Source organism: Nerophis ophidion, linkage group LG28 (genome assembly GCF_033978795.1).
Source record: "Nerophis ophidion isolate RoL-2023_Sa linkage group LG28, RoL_Noph_v1.0, whole genome shotgun sequence".
Classification (NCBI taxonomy): Eukaryota; Metazoa; Chordata; class Actinopteri; order Syngnathiformes; family Syngnathidae; genus Nerophis; species Nerophis ophidion.
In genome coordinates this window covers 20,178,053-20,201,470 of record NC_084638.1, presented here as the reverse complement: position 1 = coordinate 20,201,470, position 23,418 = coordinate 20,178,053, and the positions used below count along the sequence as shown (strand labels likewise).

The window sequence follows — 23,418 nt, the reverse complement described above, 5'->3', positions numbered from 1 at the left end:
CCTCGTCACGTCCGTTGTGTCCTGAGCAAGACACTTCACCCTTGCTCCTGATGGGTGCTGGTTGGCGCCTTGAATGGCAGCTCCCTCCATCAGTGTGTGAATGTGTGTGTGAATGGGTAAATGTGGAAGTAGTGTCAAAGCGCTTTGAGTACCTTGAAGGTAGAAAAGCGCTATACAAGTCCAACTCATTTATTTATTTACTTTTTCTAAAAAAAAAAAGTAAACTTTTCAAAACAAAGACATACAACTTTTTTTCCTAAAAATATTCAAATATTTAACAATGTATTGAAACGACAGTAGCATTAGAAAAGAAAAAAATAATAATATTACACTCATGATATTTTTGTCTTTGATGTTAAACATTTGTATAATATATTTTAGAATGTGGGTGGTTTTCATTTTCTTTTTAAATTTCCTTTGGCATAATATATATCATATCTATACATCTATAAATTTCTCTCTCTCTCTCTCTCTATCTATATATATATACATACATATATATATATATATATATATACATATATATATATATATATGTATATATATATATATATATATATATATATATGTATATATATATACATATATATACATATATATACATATATATATATACATATATATATATATATATATATATATATATATATATATATATATATATATATATATATATATATATACATATATAGTTTGACACCCAGTGGTGGGTTAGTTACTGAAAACCAGTAACTAATTACAGTTACTAGTTATGCTATTTAAAAAAAAGAGTAAACATTTAAACCATTTCTTTTTTTAAAGCTCCTATTAATGCCCTTTTAGCCTTCATTTCAACACTTTTATTGCACTGGAGAATAATACAATCTGTTGATCAACTTGACATGCATTTGCATCACTGAACTCTGCTAAGCCATGTGGTCAACGCTCAACACACAAAGACAAATATATGTTTTAGAGGGCCAATTTATTTCAAGCCAGAACAACAATTAGTTTCCTCAGTTCCCAAACATTTATTGAGTGTTGTTTAAAGAAAAGGTGATGTAACACAGTGGTGAACATACCCTTTCCCAACTACTTTGGCACATATTGCAGCCATGAAATTTTAAGTTAATTATTATTTGCAAAAAAAATTAAAAGTTTATGAGTTTAAACATCAAATATCTTGTCTTTGTAGCATATTAAACTGAATATGGGTTGAAAATGATTCGCAAATCATTGTATTCCATTTATATTTACATCTAACACAATTCTCCAACTCATATAGAAACAGAGTTTTTAGTTTAGAGATAACGAAAGATTGGCCTGGCCCACTAGGATCCCTCTTTATGTTTGTGAACTTTATAATTTATACATTTAGACTGATGTGACAATCAAACACTCTAGAAGTCTAGAACGAAAGAGTATACAAGAGAATTGAAAAAGTGTGTCCCTTCAATGCTGTATGATGAGCAGAGGCAGAGTTTGGAGTGTCTTCTTTAGCTTGCTTTCCATTTTCATGTACTCACTGTCCTCTGTGTCCAGGTACGTGGAACATGTTTTCCGTGCCATTTGCTGTTTGACGCCCGATATCATGCTAATTAGCTGCCTGAAATTGGGTGACTCCACTGTAGAAATAGCCTGCATGTCTTCTAGCATATACCCTGCAATGTCTCTATCAATGTTGTCCTGGCTAGCAGTGCCTTCGTTAAAATTTAGCCACTGTTGCTTCGATGGTGTTGGAGGTGAAGGTGAAGTATGTCTCTCTTTTCTAGCTTTGTCGAAGCATTTTGCATTTGTAGCTGTTTCAGCAGATTTGAATCGCTGTTCTGGGCAGTAGATAGGATCTTGGATCCAAGACACAACTTACGTTTAACTAAAATGTTATTTTCTCTGTGCTCGACAAGGGAAAATAGTGAGAATATCTCCATGTTAAGGAACTCGACTTTGGCTCGGCATTGATGTCTTGTTTGTAAACACAGACACACCTCCCCGCCCTCCACAGACACACACACTGCGCGCCTCTTCTCCCACGCCTCTTCTGCAGCTCTCCAGTAAAACACACTCAGATCATCTCAGTTTTTTGCCGATACTACATAAAAAATAACATAAAATAACGCTGTATCGCATCATGTAGTAACGGTAACTGAGTTACTGAGTTAAACAAAATAACGCGTCAGACTACTAGTTACCGCCCAAATTAACGGCATTACGGTAAAGCGTTACTTTGTTTAATCTGTGCATCCATGTACACATATATGTCAATTATTAGACTCTTTTGAATAGAGTAAACATTGTTAATAACTGTTTGCATCCTGTTATATTAGTCTGAGCGCACTTTGATGCTTCTCGAGCTAGCTTAGCTTGCCAGTTAGCTTAGCTTGTAACCTGCTAACAAAGAGAGTGATCTAAGCAGAGATCAACTGTGAGTGTAAAGTGTTGTGATTGTGTGAAAATGTGCGAAAGAACGATAGCAGAGTACGAGGAGGAACTTTGTCCAACAAAAGAAGAGAAGGAGCGACAACATCAAAAACATCAAGTTTTGTTACACAGAACAGGTTTGTATACTTCTCACTCCCACATGTTTACTAAATTTATATTTATTATTAAACCTATTCTTGAATAAATTGTCTATAGGAAGATGAATTTTCATGTGAGGATGATGCTATGATTGTTTTATGTTGTTCATAAAAACAAGACAGTTTCAGACACACAATATTTATGAGAGGTTGGTGTTCCTCTTAGTTTGTAACAATGTGTATCAACATGTTTACACAAAACTCACACAGTCACCGGGGGAATATTCCAGAGAGCAGGTTAAGTTCAAACTTTTGAGTATGCAAAATGAAGTGTATTAATTGACTCATATCATGTTCTACACTCGGTGAATGTTTATATTCATCTCGGAGAAAGCAAATCACCAGGTTTGAGTAAACAGTGGTATTTCAGTTAGAGCACATGATAAGATAAGGCCCCTTAGTTTTATATTCGCAGGTGAATTGGATCACTTCTCGTAGGAAAAGAGGCCCTAATTGGGACTTTGCAATGCAAACGCGACAACCATATCCTTGAAAGGAGACTACCTGTCTAGCTCAAATGCCAACCTTTAAGTTATGACGTAAAGCAGTTGTTTTCCAGACACTTATACAGGAACATCTCCTTTCGTGGTCAGGTGTTGCTGTTTAGCTTTAGCACACACCCAGATAGTGAAAGAATGAATATAGAAAACGATGGTTTCGCTTCCCTGGGAGAGGAGTCCTCCATATTCGACCTGACCTCCTCCCAGGATCCCCAGTCCGGTGTAAATGACACTGGTTCATTAAAGCGTCTCCGACGTCTCTTTTGATCCATCCGCACTGCCGGACGAGGATGACAAGCCCAGAAATATACTTCAAAATCTGGAGACTTTAACCTCCAAAAATAGAGAGGTAAGACAAAGTCAGAGTCAGTTGCAAAAAAACACTGAAAGGGATTGGCACAGATGGGAGTGTGGCCGTGCCAGCAACCTGAGGGTTCCTGGTTCGATCCCCACCTTCTACCAACCTCGTCATGTCCGTTGTGTCCTTGGGCAAGAGACTTCACCCTTGCTCCTGATGAGTCGTGCTTATTGCCTTGCATGGCAGCTCCCGCCATCAGTATGTGAATGTGTGTGTGAATGGGTGAATATGGAAATTGTGTCAAAGCCCTTTGAGTACCTTTAAGGTAGAAGAGCGCTAAAGAAGTGTGGAGAGGCAGAGCCGACGGGCCAACGGCGGGGCATGGCACGCTGCAGCCCTGCCCAAGATGGCGGCAAGGAGGCGGAGAATGCAGCGGAGCGTAGAGGCGGGGCGTGCCGGGAGCGACGCCGCCGCAATCTATATCAGGTGCGTGGCTCACACACCGGGACACAATTAATCCATCTCCTCATGATATATAAAAGGGGAGAAGGAGGAGAGATCGTGGAAGGAGTAGGAGAGCCGGCAACAGCAACAAAAGAGCAAGAACGACAGAACGCAAGACACGAGAGATGAAGACGCGGCCGACTGAAGAGCGGACCGGAGAGCGAGACACAGAGGAGCGAGCGAGCGACAACGGCGCAAAAGACATCTGCCTTTATTGAAAAATAAAAGAGTCAATCCTGCTCAAAAAGCGATGTCCTTCCTGGGTGGTCAGAGGAACCCGAGCGGCAAGAGCAAGAGTCGCCCACAAATGGCGCCCAACCCGGCTGGACCACCGGAGGCGGGGGAAGACGATCCCCTGTGGGTTATCGTGAGCGCTCTTACACAGCTCGCAGCAAGCAGCCACCAAAATCGCCAACTCATGCAAGCGCTGGCGAACAAGGTGGGGGGAGGCGGCGAGTGCCCCCCACGCCAGTAAAGTCTTGGCTAAAGGGACCCACCTGGAGGGCGGGGCTGAGGAGGCTGCAGGGGCATCTGCAGACCAGCAGGGCAAGCTGTCTGCCAAAGAGAGGGAGGACGAGCTCGCCTCGGTAGAAGAGCAGGAAAGACAAGCAGAGGAAAAGAGGAGACGGGAAGAGGAAGAGAGGAGAAGACATGAAGAGAAAGCGAGAAAGATGGAAGAGGAGAGGATGAGAAAGGAAGAAGAACTGGAACGACTCACAGAAGAAAAGAGGAGGCTGGTGGAAGAAGAGAGAAAAAGGAATGAAAAAAACATGAAAGAGGAGGAGGAAGAGAGCGTGAGGAGGAAAAAGGAGCTAGAACGGTTAACCATGGAGAAGAGAAGACTGGTGGAGGAAGAGAAAGAAAGAAAGAAGGAAGAGGAGAGGATGAGACAACAAGAAGAAGTAGAAGAAGATGAATCAGAGGATGATGACGATTAAGATAAATAAGAGAGAGACAAAAAAAATATGAAGATAAAGACAAAGAAATGGTTGTGGCTGACTCGCAAACGGAAAAGGACCACACGACGCCAGCAGAGGGCAAGGATGAGACTTCACCACCAGAAGACAAAGACGAAAGGAAGGAAGGAAATTAAGAGAAGACACGTGGCAGTCATCACTTTCCGCCCCTTCAAAAAGGGAGTGCGGAGTTTGCTTAGCCGGTTAGAGTTCCGGCTTGCATCTGGCGATGGAGGTATGTGGAGAGGCGGAGCCGACGGGCCAACGGCGGGGCAGGGCACGCTGCAGCCCTGCCCAAGATGGCGGCAAGGATGCGGAGAATACGGCGGAGTGGAGCGGCGGGGCGTGCCGGGAGCGACGCCGCCGCAATCTAAATCAGGTACGTGGCTCACACACCGGGACACAATTAACCCATCTCCTCATGATATATAAAAGGGTAAAAGGAGGAAAGATTGCGGAAGGAGTAGGAGAGCCGGCAACAGCGACAAAAGACCAAGAACGATGGAACGCAAGACACGAGAGACGGAGACACGGCCGACTGAAGAGCGGACTGAAGAGCGGACCGGAGAGCGAGACACAGAGGAGCGATCAGTGGGAGCGACGACGGCACAAAAGACATCTGCCTTTATTGGAAAATAAAAGAGTCAAACCTGCTCAAAAAGCGATATCCTTCCTGGGTGGTCAGAGGAACCCGAGCGGCGACAGCAAGTATAACCCATTTACCATTGTTCCTTTAACCCCTTTGTTCAAATGTTTGTTCCACTTGGGGCGCGGGCATCTTGTCTGACTCACACCATGCACAGCCTTCTATTGTTCCTTTTACCGCTATCCATCCAGTAATTCAAACTGATCCAGCAGTGTGATTGAAGATTATTTTTACTTACAAAAATCAAGGAACCAGGAAACTCAGGAAACAAAATAAAAGGTAGCCTATATAAAACAACATATATGTGCACATATATGCACTGATTGAAAATACAGAACTATATTGCCCATACTTAGACTTTCTCCATCAAACGCCATCTTGCTTTCCCCTCGTTTTTCTTCTTTTTTCTATTTCCAGCAGTCTAGTAGAACATCTTAGGTGTATTGCTGCCCTCGATTTCCCCCTTCTGTCCTATTGTCAGGTGCAAACACATAATGACATCTATTAAACAGACAAGAAACAAGGACTCAGGCAGAGACAGTTACATTTGGTTCAATGAGGAGAGATTTATTGGACTGTACTTTACAGAAACAACTTAGGCTCTAAAGTAACAGTCTGACTTGCTCCAATATTTATTCAGGGGGTCCCTGAATACATCACAAAAGTTGCTGCTATAAGAATGGGGGTAATCAGCAGCTCCAGACACAATATATGATTATAGAAAAATGCAAATGTGCTGACACTCGTGATATCGCCCTGTCTCTGCTTTGTCTGCATCATGGCAGGTGGTGTTTGGCCTTGGCTTGTCAGCAGGCCTTTCCTGGACACAAACGCTGATACGAGACGGCTAGCAGTGGATTAGATTACAAGTTGTGCTTTTGCACAAATACGAAAAAACACAACTTCAGCATAATTGATAATAACTATTATAACGACCCTTAAGCAAAAGAGTTGTGTGACAAATTATACATAATTATCCTAACACCTATGGCCCACACTACATTCTACAGTCCGGTAGGTGGCAGTATGAACCTTTTAAGTCATGGCTGCAAACTGCCAGTAAGAAGAAGAAGTAATGGAACTGGTTGCTTGTTTCTCTCACGAGATCTGACAACATTTTAAATACAACAATTGACAGGTTGACAACATCCAAACAAACCAAGGCATCTGCAATACATCTCAACATTACACACATCCTCAAGGCTGAGTTAGTCTAGACCAGGGGTCACCAATGCGGTGCCCGCGGGCACCAGGTCGCCCGTAAGGGCCACATGAGTCACCCGCTGGCCTGTTCTAAAAATAGCTCAAATAGCAGCACTTACCAGTGAGCTGCCTCTATTTTTTAAATTGTATTTATTTACTAGCAAGCTGGTCTCGCTTTGATCGACATTTTTAATTCTAAGAGAGACAAAACTCAAATAGAATTTAAAAATCAAAGAAAATATTTTAAAGACTTGGTCTTCACTTGTTTAAATAAATTCATTTTTTTTTTTTTTACTTTGCTTCTTATAACTTTCAGAAAGACAATTATAGAGAAAAAATACAACCATAAAAATGATTTTAGGATTTTTAAACACATATACCTTTTTACCTTTTAAGTTCCTTCCTCTTCTTTCCTGACAATTTAATTCAATGTTCAAGTATTTTTTTTATTCATTGTAAAGAATAATAAATACATTTTAATTTAATTCTCCATTTTAGCTTCTGTTTTTTCAACAAAGAGTATTTGTGAAATATTCCTTCAAATTTATTATGATTGAAATTCCCAAAAAATATTCTGGAAAATGTAGAAAATCTGTAGAATCAAATTTAAATCTTATTTCAAAGTCTTTTGAATTTCTTTTACAATTTTTGTTCTGGAAAATCTAAAAGAAATAATGATTTGTCTTTGTTAGAAATATAGCTTGGTCCAATTTGTTATATATTCTAACAAAGTGCAGATTGGATTTTAACCTATTCAAAACTTGTCATTAAAATTCTAAAATTAATCCTAATCAGGAAAAATTACTAATGATGTTACATAAATTATATTTTTTTAGTTTTTTCAAAAAGATTCGAATTAGCTAGTTTTTCTCTTCTTTTTTTTTCGGTTGAATTTTAAATTTTAAAGAGTCGAAATTGAAGATAAACTATGTTTCATAGTTTATATTTATTCTGAGAAATCATTAAGATGATCAGTGTTTCCACAAATATAAATATCATTAATTATTAATAATAACATGGCATTAAAGGTAAATTGACCATATTGGCTATTTCAGGCAGTTTATTTAAGTGTGTATCAAACTGGTAGCCCTTCCCATTAATCAGTACCCAAGAAGTAGCTCTTGGTTTAAAAAAAGTTGGTGACCCCTGGTCTAGATGATGAAGTAAGCTGTAAAATACTTGAAAGTCATGTGCAGAAAATATTTGAAAAATTGACTGCGATAATAAATAGAATAAAATACATACCCACAAATATTAACTACATTTATTGTACCCAACATTAGTTGAAACATACATTGTTTATTGCATAAAGGTCTGGGGCAGTGGTTCTTAACCTGGGTTCGATCGAACCCTAGGCCTTCGGTGAGTCGGCCTCAGGGGTTCGGCGGAGCCTCCGCCGGGAAGGTCAAGACACACCCAACTCATCGTGTAAATGAAAACTTATCCCTATCAGTGCATAAAGGATACGGCAACACCAGAAGTCAGACTGATTTGGAGGTGTGTAATTCGTTGTGAGTTCATGCACTGTGTTAGTTTTGTTCTATGAACAAGGTGAATAAAATAATGTTTTTATTTTACGCTAAAGAAGGGTTCGGTGAATGCGCATATGAAACTGGTGGGGTTCGGTACCTTGAACAAGGTTCAAAACAACTCGTCTGGGAACATACATATAAAACAATCACACAACAATATTTAATAGAAAGGATTATAGAGATCCAACAAATTATTCATAAAGTCACACATTTTAAAATTGTATAAATACGACTGTTCAAATGATATATAAAGTAAATAATAATATGCTTCCTGAAGTGGTCCAGAAGATGTTTCAGATGTGAACGAGTAAATATGAACTAAGAGGGATTTATGTGTACTCAAAAGCAAAAGTATGAACTCATGTAAAATAAATATGTATATCATATAAAGGATTTCATCTATGGAATCATGTAAAATTACAAAATAAATTATGTAACACTTCATTATTCAAAAAACATATAAAACACTATTATGGATCAATCAATCAATCAATGTTTACTTATATAGCCCTAAATCACTAGTGTCTCAAAGGGCTGCACAGACCACCACGACATCCTCGGTAGGCCCACATAAGGGCAAGGAAAACTCACACCCAGTGGGACATCGGTGACAATAATGACCCAGTGGGACGTCTGTGACAATGATGACTATGAGAACCTTAGAGAGGAGGAAAGCAATGGATGTCGAGCGGGTCTAACATGATACTGTGAAAGTTCAATCCACAAGGGATCCAACACAGTCGCGAGAGTCCAGTCCAAAGCGGATCCAACACAGCAGCGAGAGTCCCGTTCACAGCGGAGCCAGCAGGAAACCATCCCAAGCGGAGGCGGATCAGCAGCGCAGATATGTCCCCAGCCGATACACAGGCGAGCAGTACATGGCCACCGGATCGGACCGAACCCCCTCCACAAGGGAGAGTGGGACATAGAAGAAAAAGAAAAGAAACGGCAGATCAACTGGTCTAAAAAGGGAGTCTATTTAAAGGCTAGAGTATACAAATGAGTTTTAAGGTGAGACTTAAATACTTCTACTGAGTATAAAAGTATATAAGTATAAAAGTGAATTATGAATATCTGCACATAAAATGTTTATTGTATGTGACATATTTTATGTACTGTTTATTCTCACCTTTCAGTCAAATTGTTGTGCTCATTTTAAAGTACACAAATGTGTATATTAACTCATGTAATCGACTAAAATAAAAGCCCTAATCTGAAATCTATAAATGTTAGAATCATATTAATAAGATTGTGTTACATACACAACAATGATGTCACACATGTTATACAGTGGGGCAAAACAATATTTATTCAGCCACCGATTGTGCAAGTTATCCTACTTAAAATGATGACAGAGGTCTGTAATTTTCATCATAGGTACACTTCAACTGTGAGTGACAGAATGTGAAAAAAAATTCCAGGAATTCACATTGTAGGAATTTTAAATAGTTTATTTGTAAATTATGGTGGAAAATAAGTATTTGGTCAACCATTCAAAGCTTTCACTGCAGCTGAGATACATACATCGCGCTTGCAACGAGACCCTCTTTTTTTCTCTCGAGTTAACATAAAAAGTAGGAAGCAAAATATCTGCGTCATTTCATTTTTCTCAAAATACTTTCCACTGTGTTCGTTAGAAAGTTCCACAACTCTTCATGTTATCCCACGCTTGTGCTACTGCACTCATCTCATTGTGCAACATGTGAATGTTTGAAATGGAACTAAGCGTGATCTCTGAAAGGGGTACACATTATTTCCAAATCAGGGCCCCCATCCACATATACAATACTAGTACATATCTGATGAAAAACAACATTATTTTGTTATTTTAATCATAAGTGGGCCATACCACCTATTAGGGTTGTACGATATACCGGTATTAGTATTGTACCGCGATACTAATGAATCATTTTTGAGACTATACTGTCTCTGAAACGTACCGGTCCTGCACCGCCCTTCTCCCGCATTGAAGTCACGTCGTTACATTGCTGGTTTACGAGCAGACGAGCATGTTCGGCGGCACACAATCACAGAGTACTTACAAGCAGACACAGTGTGGAGACAGAAAAGGGAGAATGGACACAATTTGGGTTAAAAACTAACAATAAAAGTGAAGTTATAACACTGAAACACCCTCAGGAAGAGGTGCTTTAAGACATGGCTAGCTAGCGGCTAACGTCCATCCACCGTCTGCTGTGTTTTAGCTACAGTTGTTAACAAAATTATTCAACCCCCACACAATTTTGGTGTTTTAGCAAGTTGGACATTTATTCCGTATTTTGTTTGTAGTCATATCAAATAAAGATGTGTCGAATGGACAAATGCAACTTAAATTGTAACACTGTATTCTACAAAATACCAAAAAAGGACATTTTTCTTATAATCATATTTCTTAATAATTTGATTGAAAAAATGATTCAACCCCCTAGTTACTTGCATCTTTAGTACTTAATAGAACACCCTTTGGCAGTAATTAGATCCTTCAAACGTGATACATAACCGGGCACAAGCTTCTTGCAACGATCTACAGGGATTATAGCCCATTCCTCTTGGGCAACGGCCTCCAGTTCATTCATATTCTTGGGCTTGCGTGCTGCAACTGCCTTCTTCAAGTCCCACCACAGGTTTTCTATAGGATTTAGGTCTGGCGACTGTAAAGGCCACTCCAGAGTCTTCCAGCCCTTCTTCTGCAACCGCTCTGATGTTGATTTGGAGGTATGCTTGGGATCGTTGTCCTGTTGGAAGGTCCAACGTCTCCCAAGCCTCAGCTTCGTCACTGACTTCATGACATTTGCAGCTAATACATCCTGGTAAGAAATAGAATTCATAATGCCTTGAACGCGCTGGAGATTCCCGGTACCTCAGGCACAGAAACAGCCCCAGAGCATGATTGACCCCCCACCATGCTTAACAGTAAGCAAGGTGTTCTCTTTGTAAGCTTCATTTTTTTCTCCTCCAGACATAACGTTGATTCATAGGCCCAAAGAGTTCCAGTTTTGTCCCATCACTCCATAGAACAGTTTCCCAAAACCTTTGGGGTTTGTCCAGATGATTTTTGGCATACTGGAGTCTATATTTCTTGTGCCTGGTAGTCAGAAGTGGGGTGCGCCTGGGAGTTCTGGCATGGAGGCCTTCATCTCGTAGTGCGCGCCTTATTGTCTGGGACGAAACCTGCGTTCTCCCCTCTGCAATGTCCTGTTGTAGTTCCTCAGCTGTTACCCGGGGGTTTTTCACCACTGTACGCTTCAAATACCGGACAGTAGATGCACACAGCATGCTCTTTCTACCAGGCCCAGGTAGTGTTTCCACTGTGCCTTGAGCTTTAAACTTGCGAATTATGCTCCCAACTGTGTTTCTTGGAATGTGTAATGTCTTTGCTATTTTCTTATATCCATATCCTTTCTTATAAAGCTAAATTACATCCTCTCATGACTTCTTTGACCACTCCCTGGACTTCACCATGTTGCAAATACACCATTGACCATCTACAAGAAGCTGAGCGTCACAGTCTTTTTCAATCAGTTTAAATGTTGCTCGTTGTGGTTTTAATCACATCTACAGGTGTTTTCAACACCTGATTGAAAAGACCTTATTCAAATTCTGTTCTTAAGAGTTATGATCTTCAAGGGGTTGAATAATTTTGTCAATGAGATATTAAGAGAAATCACACGATTTGGTATGTTACAAAATATAATGTTGTAATTCAAGTTACATTTGTCCATTTAATGCATCTTTATTTGATATGACTATAAACAATATACGGAATACATGTCTAACTTGCTAAAACACCAAAATTGTGTGGGGGTTGGATAATTTGGATCACAACTGTACTTCTAAATCACTAATCCTCGCCTTCATGGCGACAGATAAAGTATGTTTCTTACAGGTACATTATCACTGGAGGACGAGGAACAGCTAATCATGCTTAATTACACACTGTAGCTCAATGGCATCAAATTGTAAACAAGCGCCACGTACCTAGTAGATACTACTATGATTATGTCAATATTTTTTGGCATCACAAAATCTTCTTTATTTAAAAAAAAAATAATGATATTATGTTTATAAACTCAGGAAATATGTCCCTGGACACATGAAGACTTTGAATATGACCAATGTATGATCCTGTAACTACTTGGTATTGGATTGATACCCACATTTGTGTTATCATCAGAACAAAAGTAAAGTATCAAACAACAGAAGAATGAGTGATTATTAAATTTCAACAGAAGTGTGGAAAGAACATGTTAAAAGAGAAAATAAGCAGATATTAACAGTAAATGAACAAGTAGATTAATAATTCATTTTCACAGTTTGTCCTTAATAATGTTGACAAAATAATAGGTGTATAAATGACACAATATTTTACTGCATACGTCAGCAGACTAATTAAGAGTCTTTGTTTGTTTACTTACTATTAAAAGACAAGTTGTCTAGTATGTTCACTATTTTATTTAAGGACTTAACTGCAATAAGAAACATATGTTTGATGTACCCTAAGTTTTCTTTATTAAAATAAAGCCAATAATGCCATTTCTGTGGTGCCCTTTATTTAGAAAAGTACCAAAATAATTTTAGTACTGGTACCAAAATATTGGTATAGTTACAACACCACCCCCTATATTTGAATATTGTCTAATGGAAATGACTGCTGTCTGATAATCACATTAATAACCAGTGTTGGCGTTAACACACTTTTTATGTCTTTTTACGCATTGAAATAAAAAAGTGCGTGCATTTCCGTAACTCCAGTTTGCTTGTTTTTTTAATCGATAATCGCTTTCCGCCGGTGTTTTGTTTTGTTTATTGTGACGGTCCGCGCTTATCACGCCGTCACTTGAGGACCAGCACGTCAGCAGAAGCAAGCGTATTGTCACAAAGACAATGTCAGTGTCGCGACTTGGAGAAGATAACCGGGTCAAATTTCCGTCCCCGTTTTTTTTTCTCCCTAAGATGGCGCCACTGTAGCGGCTGCTGTTGGCAGGAGCTCTGTGCTCTTGTGTCGTCCTTTTGTGTTCCGGATGTTGCCCTCTAGTTTTCATGCAGGATATGTCTCTGGCTATGCTCCCCCCACAACAGGAGAACACCGCAGAGGTCACCACAGTGCATATATTTTTGTTGTTGTTGTTGTTTTACTTTGGTGGCTGTGTGTAGAAGTGACTGCTCTTTTAATGTTTTTAATGTCCTTTGTGTTATTTGATGTTTCCCTCTTACACACATATTTCTGTGTGCTATGGCTATGAGTTTGTTTTTATCTTTGGCCTCAGTCTGGACCCGCTCTCCAGGGGCCCAGAGAGAGACTGATTTTTTTTATCCCCCCTCCTCCCCAGCATTTACCCATTTCTCACCTTTTTTGAAAGGGGCGCCGGAAGTTGGCAGACCCGTTCTGTCTCTCTGTAATGTTTGTCTGCTCTTGAGTGGGATTGTGCTGAAAATTCTTAATTTCCCCTCCAGGATTATGAAAGTATTTCTGATTCTGATTGCGTATTTATTGGCCATCTTTAAAGTAATGAACTTTCCGGAACAATTTCTTAAATTTTGATTCACTGAAAGATTTATCAGTCACAAACTGCTAGACTTTTGATAAGAACAGGAAAGTTTGATCATATTACGCCTATACTGGCTCACCTGCACTGGCTTCCTGTGCACTTAAGATGTGATTTTAAATGGGAACATTATCACCAGACCAATGTAAGCGTCAACATACACCTTGATGTTGCAGAAAAAAAACATGTTTTTTTAACTGATTTCCGAACTCTAAAAGGGTGAATTTGGCTATTTAAACGCCTTTCAATTGATAGCCTGTCGGAGTAATGACCTTTCACCCGTGACGTCACAACATGAAGCAATCCGCCATTTTGTCAATCTTATTACACAAACCAAGTCAAATCACCTCTGTTATTTTCAGTTTTTTCTACTGTTTTCCCGTACCTCGGACACATCATGCCTCGTCGGTGTGTTGTCGGAGGGTGTAACAACACGAACAGAGACGGATTCAAGTTGCACCAGTGGCCAAAAGATGCGAAAGTCCCTCGTTTGTTCCACACACTTTACCGACGACATCTATGCTACGACAGAGATGGCAAGAATGTGTGGATATCCTGCGACACTCAAAGCAGATGCATTTCCAACGATAAAGTCAAAAAAGTCTGCAATATTGGAAAATAGACCACCACTGAATGTGCAGGAGTGCGTGAGCTATTCAGGGACGACGGCAGTCTGTTCCCGCAGACGAGCGAGGTAAACCCCCTGGATGTCTTGGCTAAGACGTGATTTATGCCACTTCTTTTTCTTTCTCATTTTGTCCACCAAACTTATAATGTTGTGCATGAATGCACAAAGGTGAGTTTTTTTGATGTTATTGACTTATGTGGAGTGTGCTAATCAGACATATTTGATCACGGCATGACTGCAAGCTAATCGATGCTAGCATGCTATTTAGGTTAGCTGTATGTACATATTGCATCCTTATGCCTCATTTGTAGCTATATTTGAGCTCATTTGGTTTCCTTTAAGTCCTCTTAATTCAATTTATATCTCATGACACACTATTTGTATGTAATATGGCTTTTATATATAATATTTTATAATATGGCCTGTCTCTGGCCATCCTCCCTCCATCCCAGCGGACGATGGCGTGGAACACCGCAGAGGCCACCACAGTGGATATGTTTCTTTTACTTTTTATTCATAGCTGTATGTAGAAGTGTCTGGTTGTATCTGCTGCTTTAATGTCTTTAATGTCCTATGTGTTCTTTGATGTTTGATGTTTCCCTCTTACACACATGTAAGAGGGGTGTGTACTATGGCTATGAGTTGTTGTTTTTTTCCCTTGGCCTCAGTCTGCACCCCCTCTCCAGGGCCCAGGCTAAGACCGATTTTTTGATTTCATTTTAATCTTCTATTTTTTTCTCCACCCCTTGTTTACCTGTATCTCATCTTTTTTTGTAAGGGGCGCTGGAAGCCGGCAGACCCGTCAGCGATCCTGTTCTGTCTCCCTTTAATGTTTGTCTGATCTTGAATGGGATTGTGCTGAAAATTGTAATTTTCCTGAAGGAACTCTCCTGACGGAATAAATAAAGTACTATCTAATCTAATCTAATCTTTTATTTTTTTTGCGCTGCATCCAGCCTTTCCCTCCACCCACATTTAATACCAAACAAACACATACCAATCGTTGGTTAGAAGGCGATCGCCGAATTTGTCCTCGCTTCCTCCCGTGTCGCTGTCTGTCGTGTCGTTTTCGTCGGTTACGCTTGTATACTGTTCAAAGCGATATGGCTCAATAGCTTCAGTTTCTTCTTAAATTTCATTTTCGCTACCTGCCTCCACACGCCAACCATCCGTTTCAGTACATGCGTAATCTGTTGAATCGCTTACGCCGCTGAAATCCAAATCTGAATCCGAGCTACTATCGCTATACCTTTCTGCGCTATCCGCCATGTTTGTTTCTGGTGGTTTCATGCTGTGACGTCACAGGATAATGGATGGGTGGATATAATGATGGTAAAAATCAGGCACTTTGAAGCCTTTTTTCGGGATATTGCGTGATGGGTAGAATTTTGAGAAAAACAACTCACTGGGAACTGATATTTATTGGTTTTAACCCTTCAGAAATGTTGATAATGTTCCCCTTTAAGGTTTAAATACTTATATATACAGTAAAATACTACACGATCTAGCTCCATCCTATTTTGCTGATTGTATTGAACCATATGTCCCGCCAATAAATCTGCGTTCAAAGAACTCCGGCTTATTAGTTATTCCCAGAGCCCAAAACAAGTCTGCGGGCTCTAGAGTGTTTTCTTTTGGGACTCCAGTACTGCGGAACGCCGTCCTGGTAACAGTTAGAGATGCTACCTCAGTAGAAGCATTTAAGTCCCATCTTAAAAACTAATTTGTATACTTTAGCCTTTAAATAGACCCCCCCGTCAGACCAGTTGATTTGCTGTTTCTTTTCTTTTCTGCACCCCTCTCCCTTGTGGAATTGGGGGCACAGGTCTGGTGGCCATGGATGAAGTGCTGGCTTTCCAGAGTCGGGCCCCGGACCGCTCGCCTGTGCATCGGTTGGGGACATCTCTGCGATTCTGACCCGGCTCCCTCGGGATGGTCTCCTGCTGGCCCCACAATGGACTAGACTCTTACTATTATGTTAGATCTACTATGGACTGGACTTTCACAATATTATGCTAGATCGACTCGACGCCCATTGCATCCGGTTTCCTCTAGAGGGGCTGTGGTGGGGTTACCCACATCTGCGCTCCTCTCCAGGGTTTCTTATAGTCATTCATATTGACATCCCACCGGGTTGTGAGTTTTTCCTTGCCCTTATGTGGTCTCTGAACCAGGGATGTCGATGTGGCTTGTGCAGTCCTTTGAGTCACTTGTGATTTAGGGCTATATAAATAAACATTGATCGATTGATTGTAATAGTTTGCACTCGGACAACTTTACCGTGAGGGGGCTGTCAAAAGAGATACTTTTAAAAGATATCTGGCTTGTATCTTCAGTAGTGATATGAATCGTTAAGAATTTATCGATATGATACCCTAATCGATACTCCCTACCGATACCAATATTTATCGGTACTACATGTAATTTGTGGAAATAAAAAAGTGGAAAAAAGGCCTTTTAAATAGCATTCCTTTTAGCACAAGAGGTTGAACACCTCCAACATGATGTTCTGTAACATCTCAGAGCAGGGAAGTATTTTATTAACAGCTGTTTATTTGAAGTCTTAAAGAAGTCAACTATGTGTGCAGTGCAAGGTGAAATGCAGTTATGTCATCTTCTTGTCAATAACACACGCATCAAACTTTTACGTGTTGTTGCTTCCTTATTTGTCATTATTCAAAGCTGATTGTAACGTGTAGTAGCAGCAGCTGAACTCAATGTGACAACGTGTCATAGTTACTTCAGTCGCCTGGAATTAAAAATACAAATAGTTGTGTCGTTTGTCCAGAATATTCACGGTCCTCATGAAAGATATAATTAGGAACCAGTTCTAAAAAAAAAAATGGTACTTGGTATACATCCCTGATCTTCACCACTAAACCTTTGAAATATGCTGACATATGTGCTGCTAAAGGTAAATAAACAGTCGCCATATTGAATGTTTGCCTTCATTTGACCACGTGAGGTTAGGAGGACGGCCTCTAGGTCACATGGTTAGACCCCAGGAATTACACTGTTGATGATTGATGAGCATTCATTTTTAAATGGTGGTGTTGAAAAGCAAGTGTATCTCCATCTTTAGTCATAAATGTGGCCCCTGGGTGAAAAAGAACTGCCCCAGTGAGCTGAACGACTACAGACCAGTGGCGCTCACCTCTCATCTAATGAAGACATTGGAGCGGCTATTTCTCAGCCTCCTCAGACCACAGGTGCAACATGCCCAGGACAGCCTGCAGTTTGCGTACCAGGAAGGCGTTGGTGTGGAGGATGCTATCCTTTACCTGCTGCATCGAGCCCACTCACACCTGGATAAGGGAAATGGCACTGTGAGGATCCTGTTCCTGGACTTCTCGAGTGCCTTTAATACCATCCAGCCCCGCCTCCTTCAGGACAAGCTCTACAAAATGCAAGTGGACCCCTGCCTGGTTGCCTGGATTTCGAACTACCTCACCGACAGGCCACAGTACGTCAGACTGAAGGACATCACGTCTGACACTGTGATCAGCAGCACCGGAGTACCGCAGGGAACGGTGCTGGCCCCTCTTCTCTTCACCCTGTACACCGCTGACTTCTGCTACAACTCAGAGCTGTGTCACATCCAGAAGTACGCGGATGACACAGCCATCGTCGGGTGCATCAGGGACGGCAGAGAGGAGGAGTTTCGGAACCTAGTGAGGGACTTTGTTGTCTGGTGTCACACGAACCTCTTGCAGCTCAATTCGTCAAAGACCAAGGAACTGGTCATTGACTTTGGGAGGTCGGGTCCACGGTCACAACCTATTGTGATCGAGGGAGTTGAGGTACAGACCGTGGACTCATTCAAGTACCTCAGGGTTTGGGTGGACAATAAGCTGGACTGGACTGTTAACACGGACCACCAGTACAAGAAAGGACAGAGCAGGCTGTACTTCCTCAGGAGACTGCACTCCTTCAATATTTGTAGAAAACTCCTGTGGATGTACTACCAGTCTGTGGTTGCCAGTGTTCTGTTCTACATGGTAGTGTGCTGGAGGGGCAGTACATCTAAGAAGGACAGCTCCAGACTTGAGAAACTGATCAGGCGGGCCGGTTCTACAATGGGAATGAAACTGGACTCACTGGTGACGGTGGCAGAGAAGAGGACTGTGGACAAACTAGTGAGCATCCTGGATGATGCCAGTCACCCTCTGCATACAGTTATCAGTAGTCAGAGGAGCCTGTTCAGTGCTAGACTGCTTCATCCCAAGTGCAGGACTAATAGACTAAAAAACTCCATTGTCCCACACGCCATTAGACTGTACAACTCCTCTCTGGGACGGGGGACGGGGGGGTATTAGGATGACAGGAGATACAAAACATTAACAGTGCAATACGTTTTCATAACATGGTCACTACTGCCTACTTTGTCTTGTTATATTCTTATTTTACTGTTATATTGTTATTCCCATTGTTTTTATTCTTTTTGTAATATTTCTCTATTTTGTTTCCTTTTAAACCCCCATTATTTACTTTTTACTTTTTTTTAAATTGATCTCAACTCTGCTGGAACTTTAATTTTCCTGAAGGAACTCTCCTGAAGGAATCAATAAAGTACTATCTATCTATCTATCTAACATGTGTGACAAACATTGTATTAGATGATATCTGGATGTTGTGCTTACTTGGACTGTGATAAAGCTGTGAGGACTCAGGTGGTTTGTCTTCATGCTCTTCAGTCTTCACAGAGACAACAGTCAGTGGAAACTTGCTGAGATCAGCCTCCTCCTGCCCTACACACTCTCCGACCTCTTTCTCTTTAAAATAGGGGGGCTGTGGATCTTCTAAAGTGAAACTGTCCCCCTGCAGATGAGGGAGACATTCTTCTTGGTGTTCAAACAGCTGATGGATGTCTACAGGACACAAACAGAACACATTTTAACTCCTACATGCTAAGTATTAAATTGTACATGAAATATAGGGCTGTAGCTATTGAAAATTGTATTAATCAATTGTTCTACTGGAAATGTTTTCAATTAATCGAGTAACTAGGTAAAACAGTGTTGCTTGGTTACAGACACATTTAAGCGACTTTAAGACATTATACTTAATAATGAAGGGCCAATTGGTTTGAGATGGTATGAGATCAAGATGTCATCTTTAGAGCAGGCTTTGTTTTTTTTGACAATCACTGCCACGTTAAAAAGTTACAGTACCAATGATTGTCACACACACACTAGGTGTGGCGATATTATTCTCTGCATTTGACCCATCGCCCCTGATCACCCACTGGGAGGTAAACATCTCAAGCTTTACTTACTCAGGACTTTGCACTTAACCTGCTCTCTGGAATATTCCCCCAGTGACTGTGTGAGTTTTGTGTAAACATGTTGATACACATTGTTACAAACTGATAGGAACATTAACCTCTCATAAATATTGTGTGTCTGAAACTGTCTCGTTTTTATGAACAATGTAAAACAATCAGTGCATCATCCTCACATGACAATTCATCTTCCTATAGACAATCTATTCAAGAATAGTGTTAATAATAAATATAAAGTTAGTAAAGATGTGAGAGTAAGAAGTAAACAAACCTTTTCTGTGTAACACAACTTGATGTTTTTGTTGTTGTCGCTCCTTCTCCACTTTTGTTGGACAAAGTTCCTCCTCGTACTTTGCTGTCGTTCTTTCGCACATTTTCACACAATCACAACACTTTACACTCACACTTGATCTCTTCTTAGCGATGTGTTTTGATCACTTCCGCCTCTTTGTCAGCAGCTAACAAGCTAAGCTAAGTAGCAAGCTAAGCTAGCCCGAGAAGCATCAAAGTGCGCTTAGACTAATATAACCGGATGCAAACAGTTATTAACGATGTGTACATGGAGGCACGGATTAAGAACACTGAACTGTAACGACAGACGCCATCTCTTTCTGTTCTTCCTCCTGCGTGACGTCATCGAGGTGTTCTCAACCGCGGAATAAATGTTGGCCAAACACGTGTTTCACTGGGACAACAGTGAGTGGTGCACACTTCCTTTTGCCCGGCCACGGAACAAAAAAAAGTCCCATTTAAGAGTTGCTGGTGTAACAATAGGAAGAATATATGAGGCTTTTTTGCGGGCGGAAGGAAGAGGAGAGGTTGGAAGCTTCCGGAAGGAGAGACGCGGAACTACCAAACATTTGGAGTGAATTTGGCGGCGGCGAGAGTATCTAAATCTGTTTGGCGGTTGAGCTTAAGCTGTTTTGTGACTGGATCGAGATGGAAGGGGATAGTGACGGGATGTATGAGGATAGTATGGAAATGGATAGGACTAGAGTGGAGAGAGGAAAGAAGGGGAGAGGAGGGAGTGAAGTAAAGGCGAGTACTAAAAGAGTGCATGAAGACGATGAAGAGGTTGATAAGAGGAAAAGGGTTATGATGGATGAATATAAGATAATTTATACATTTAAATCAAACCAAGATATGAATGACATTAGTTTGATGACACTGGTTAAGGGATTAAAGAAGGACATTGGAGAGGTGGAGATAGCGAAGGTGCTCAGGGACGGACGGCTGTTGATTAAATGCAAAAATGGAGAGCAAAAGAACAAAGCAATGCGATTGCAAAAACTGTGCAACAAAATAATAAAGGAAAAAATCGAAGTGGGAGAACGAAAGGGGGCAAGAGGAGTCGTGACAGGAATCCCAAGAGGAGAAAATTTAGATGATCTGAAAAGAGAAATAAAAGGAGGAACTGTCACTACGATGAAAAGAATGATGACATTTAGGAACGGTGAAAAGACTGAGAGCGAATCCGTGCTAGTGCAATTTGCAGAGGAGGTCCTACCAGAGAGAATCATGATTGGGTATCTAAGCTTCTATGTTAGAGCTTACGTGCCACCCCCAGTACGTTGTTTCAAGTGCCAACGCTATGGGCACATAGCTAGTGTGTGTCATGCTAAGATGAGATGTGGAAGGTGTGGAGGGGAGCATGAATATGGACAATGTGGAGAAAATGAACAGGTCAAGTGTTGTAATTGTAGCGGGAATCACACAGCAGCGTATGGGGGCTGCATCATAAGAACACAGGCAACAGAAGTACAGCAAATCAGAGTTGAACGAAATATTACATACGCAGAGGCAGTTAAAATAAGAAATCAAAAAAGTGCAGAACAGGACAGAAGTGAAAATAGTTCAATAAATAAAAAACAAGAGGCAGCAAATACAGGAATTTCCATGGACAAACTAGTTGTATTCCTGGCTTATGTAATAAATTGTACAGAACAGGCTAGAAACAAGACTGAGAAAATCAAAATAATTGTCAAAGCAGCAGCAAAGTTTTTAAATTTAAAAGAACTATCCTGGGAACAGGTGCAAGGTGAGCTACAGAGAGTAGACGAGACCGAGTCATGTTACCACAATCCAACGCCATGTTAATTGTTCAGTGGAATGCCAGAAGTTTGATAGCAAACGGACAGGAATTAAAGGGATATATTAATAATATGAAAAATAAACCACATGTAATATGTATTCAAGAAACATGGCTGAAGCCAAAATTAAACTTTATAATAAAAGGATATATAACGATACGTAAAGATAGGAATGATGGGCAAGGAGGAGGATGTGCCATATTTATTAAGGAAGATATGCATTATTCAATATTAAAAGTAAAACAAGAACTAGAGATAGTAGGAGTAGAAGTATGGAATAATAAAGAAAGATACAAAGTACTAAACTTCTATAATCCATGCAAGATTTTAGAAATTCACCAACTAGAAACAATAATGGAGCACTGGAGTGGCAATATTATTTGGTGTGGTGACTTTAATGCACATAGCACAATGTGGGGTGAAAGGGATGACTGGAATGGGGATACATTGGAAGCACTTTTGGAGGAAAAATAACTGGTGTGTGTGAATGATGGGTCGGGAGCAAGGTTAGATGTCGTCACGGGTAAAGAAACAGCAATAGATTTAACACTAGTGTCACAAGGGTTAGCAGGAAAGGTGGAGTGGGAAGTAAATAAATACAGCACAATGGGAAGTGATCACTATCCAATCTTCATTCACATAAACATAAATCATAGGACAGAAAGCACTAGGATAGAAGGAAGATGGAAGTATAATCATGGTGACTGGGAGAAATTTAGGGAAATTACCGACATAACTTTAAAGGAAGTAGATATAAATCAAGATATTGAACAATTAAATACAGATATTACAAAGTGCATAATAGAAGCAGCCGAACAGAGCATACCAAGGAATAGTATAGGGAGAAGAAGGAAGATAGTGCCGTGGTGGACACAAGAGTGTACAGATGCAATACAAGAACGGAATAGAGCATTTAGAATATTGAGAAGAACACATAATTTCCAAGACATGATCCAATATAAAAGGCATCAAGCTAGAGTAAGGTATGTTATTAAAAAAACAAGAAAACACCATTGGAGAACTTTTTGTGAAACACTAAATAGAACTACTCCTTTAAGCCAGGTGTGGGGAATGATCAAGAGAATGTCAGGGGTCAGAAAAGAACATAAAAATCATGTGATGAAAGATGGAATGCGGAGTGTGGTAGGAAATAAAGAAAAAGCAGAACTTTTAGCAAAAACCTTTGTTAAAGTGCACAGTAATGATAATTTGAGAAATGTAGAAAAACAAAAGAGAGAAGAAACAATTAGTGTAAATATTGAGGAAATGAAGGAAGACAACGATAATAGTTTTATCAACACTATGGATATGACATTTTCTTTGGATGAATTGGTTCGAATTTTAAAAAAAGTTAAAGATACGACGCCAGGGAAAGACCTGGTGAGTTATCAAATGATCAAAAATTTAGGTAGCATCGGCAAAGAAGTGGTCTTGAAATTATATAATAGGATATATGAAGAAGGAAAATTACCAGATGAGTGGAAAACAGCTGTAATAATTCCAATATGCAAGCCAGGGAAAGATCCGGAAGAGGCAGGAAATTATAGGCCGATAGCATTGACCTCAAATTTGGGCAAAGTAATGGAAAAAATGATTAATGAAAGATTAATATATTATTTAGAGTCAAAAGAAATTATAAAAAACTACCAAAGTGGTTTTCGCAAAGCAAGAAGCACAAA

At 40.2% G+C, this 23,418-nt stretch overlaps 2 protein-coding genes across 2 annotated transcripts in view; both read left to right on the top strand.

Annotated features, from left to right (window-relative positions):
* Positions 1–23,418, top strand: part of LOC133545415 (gastrula zinc finger protein XlCGF52.1-like) — a 229,945-nt gene that overhangs the window by 126,463 nt on the left and 80,064 nt on the right. The gene's annotated exons all lie outside the window — the stretch shown is intronic.
* On the top strand, positions 4,108–4,827 carry LOC133544902 (uncharacterized). Its single transcript, XM_061890141.1, has 2 exons — positions 4,108–4,214; positions 4,297–4,827. The coding sequence occupies exons 1-2, from the start codon at positions 4,108–4,110 to the stop codon at positions 4,793–4,795; spliced, it is 606 nt and encodes a 201-aa protein (XP_061746125.1). The 3' UTR covers positions 4,796–4,827.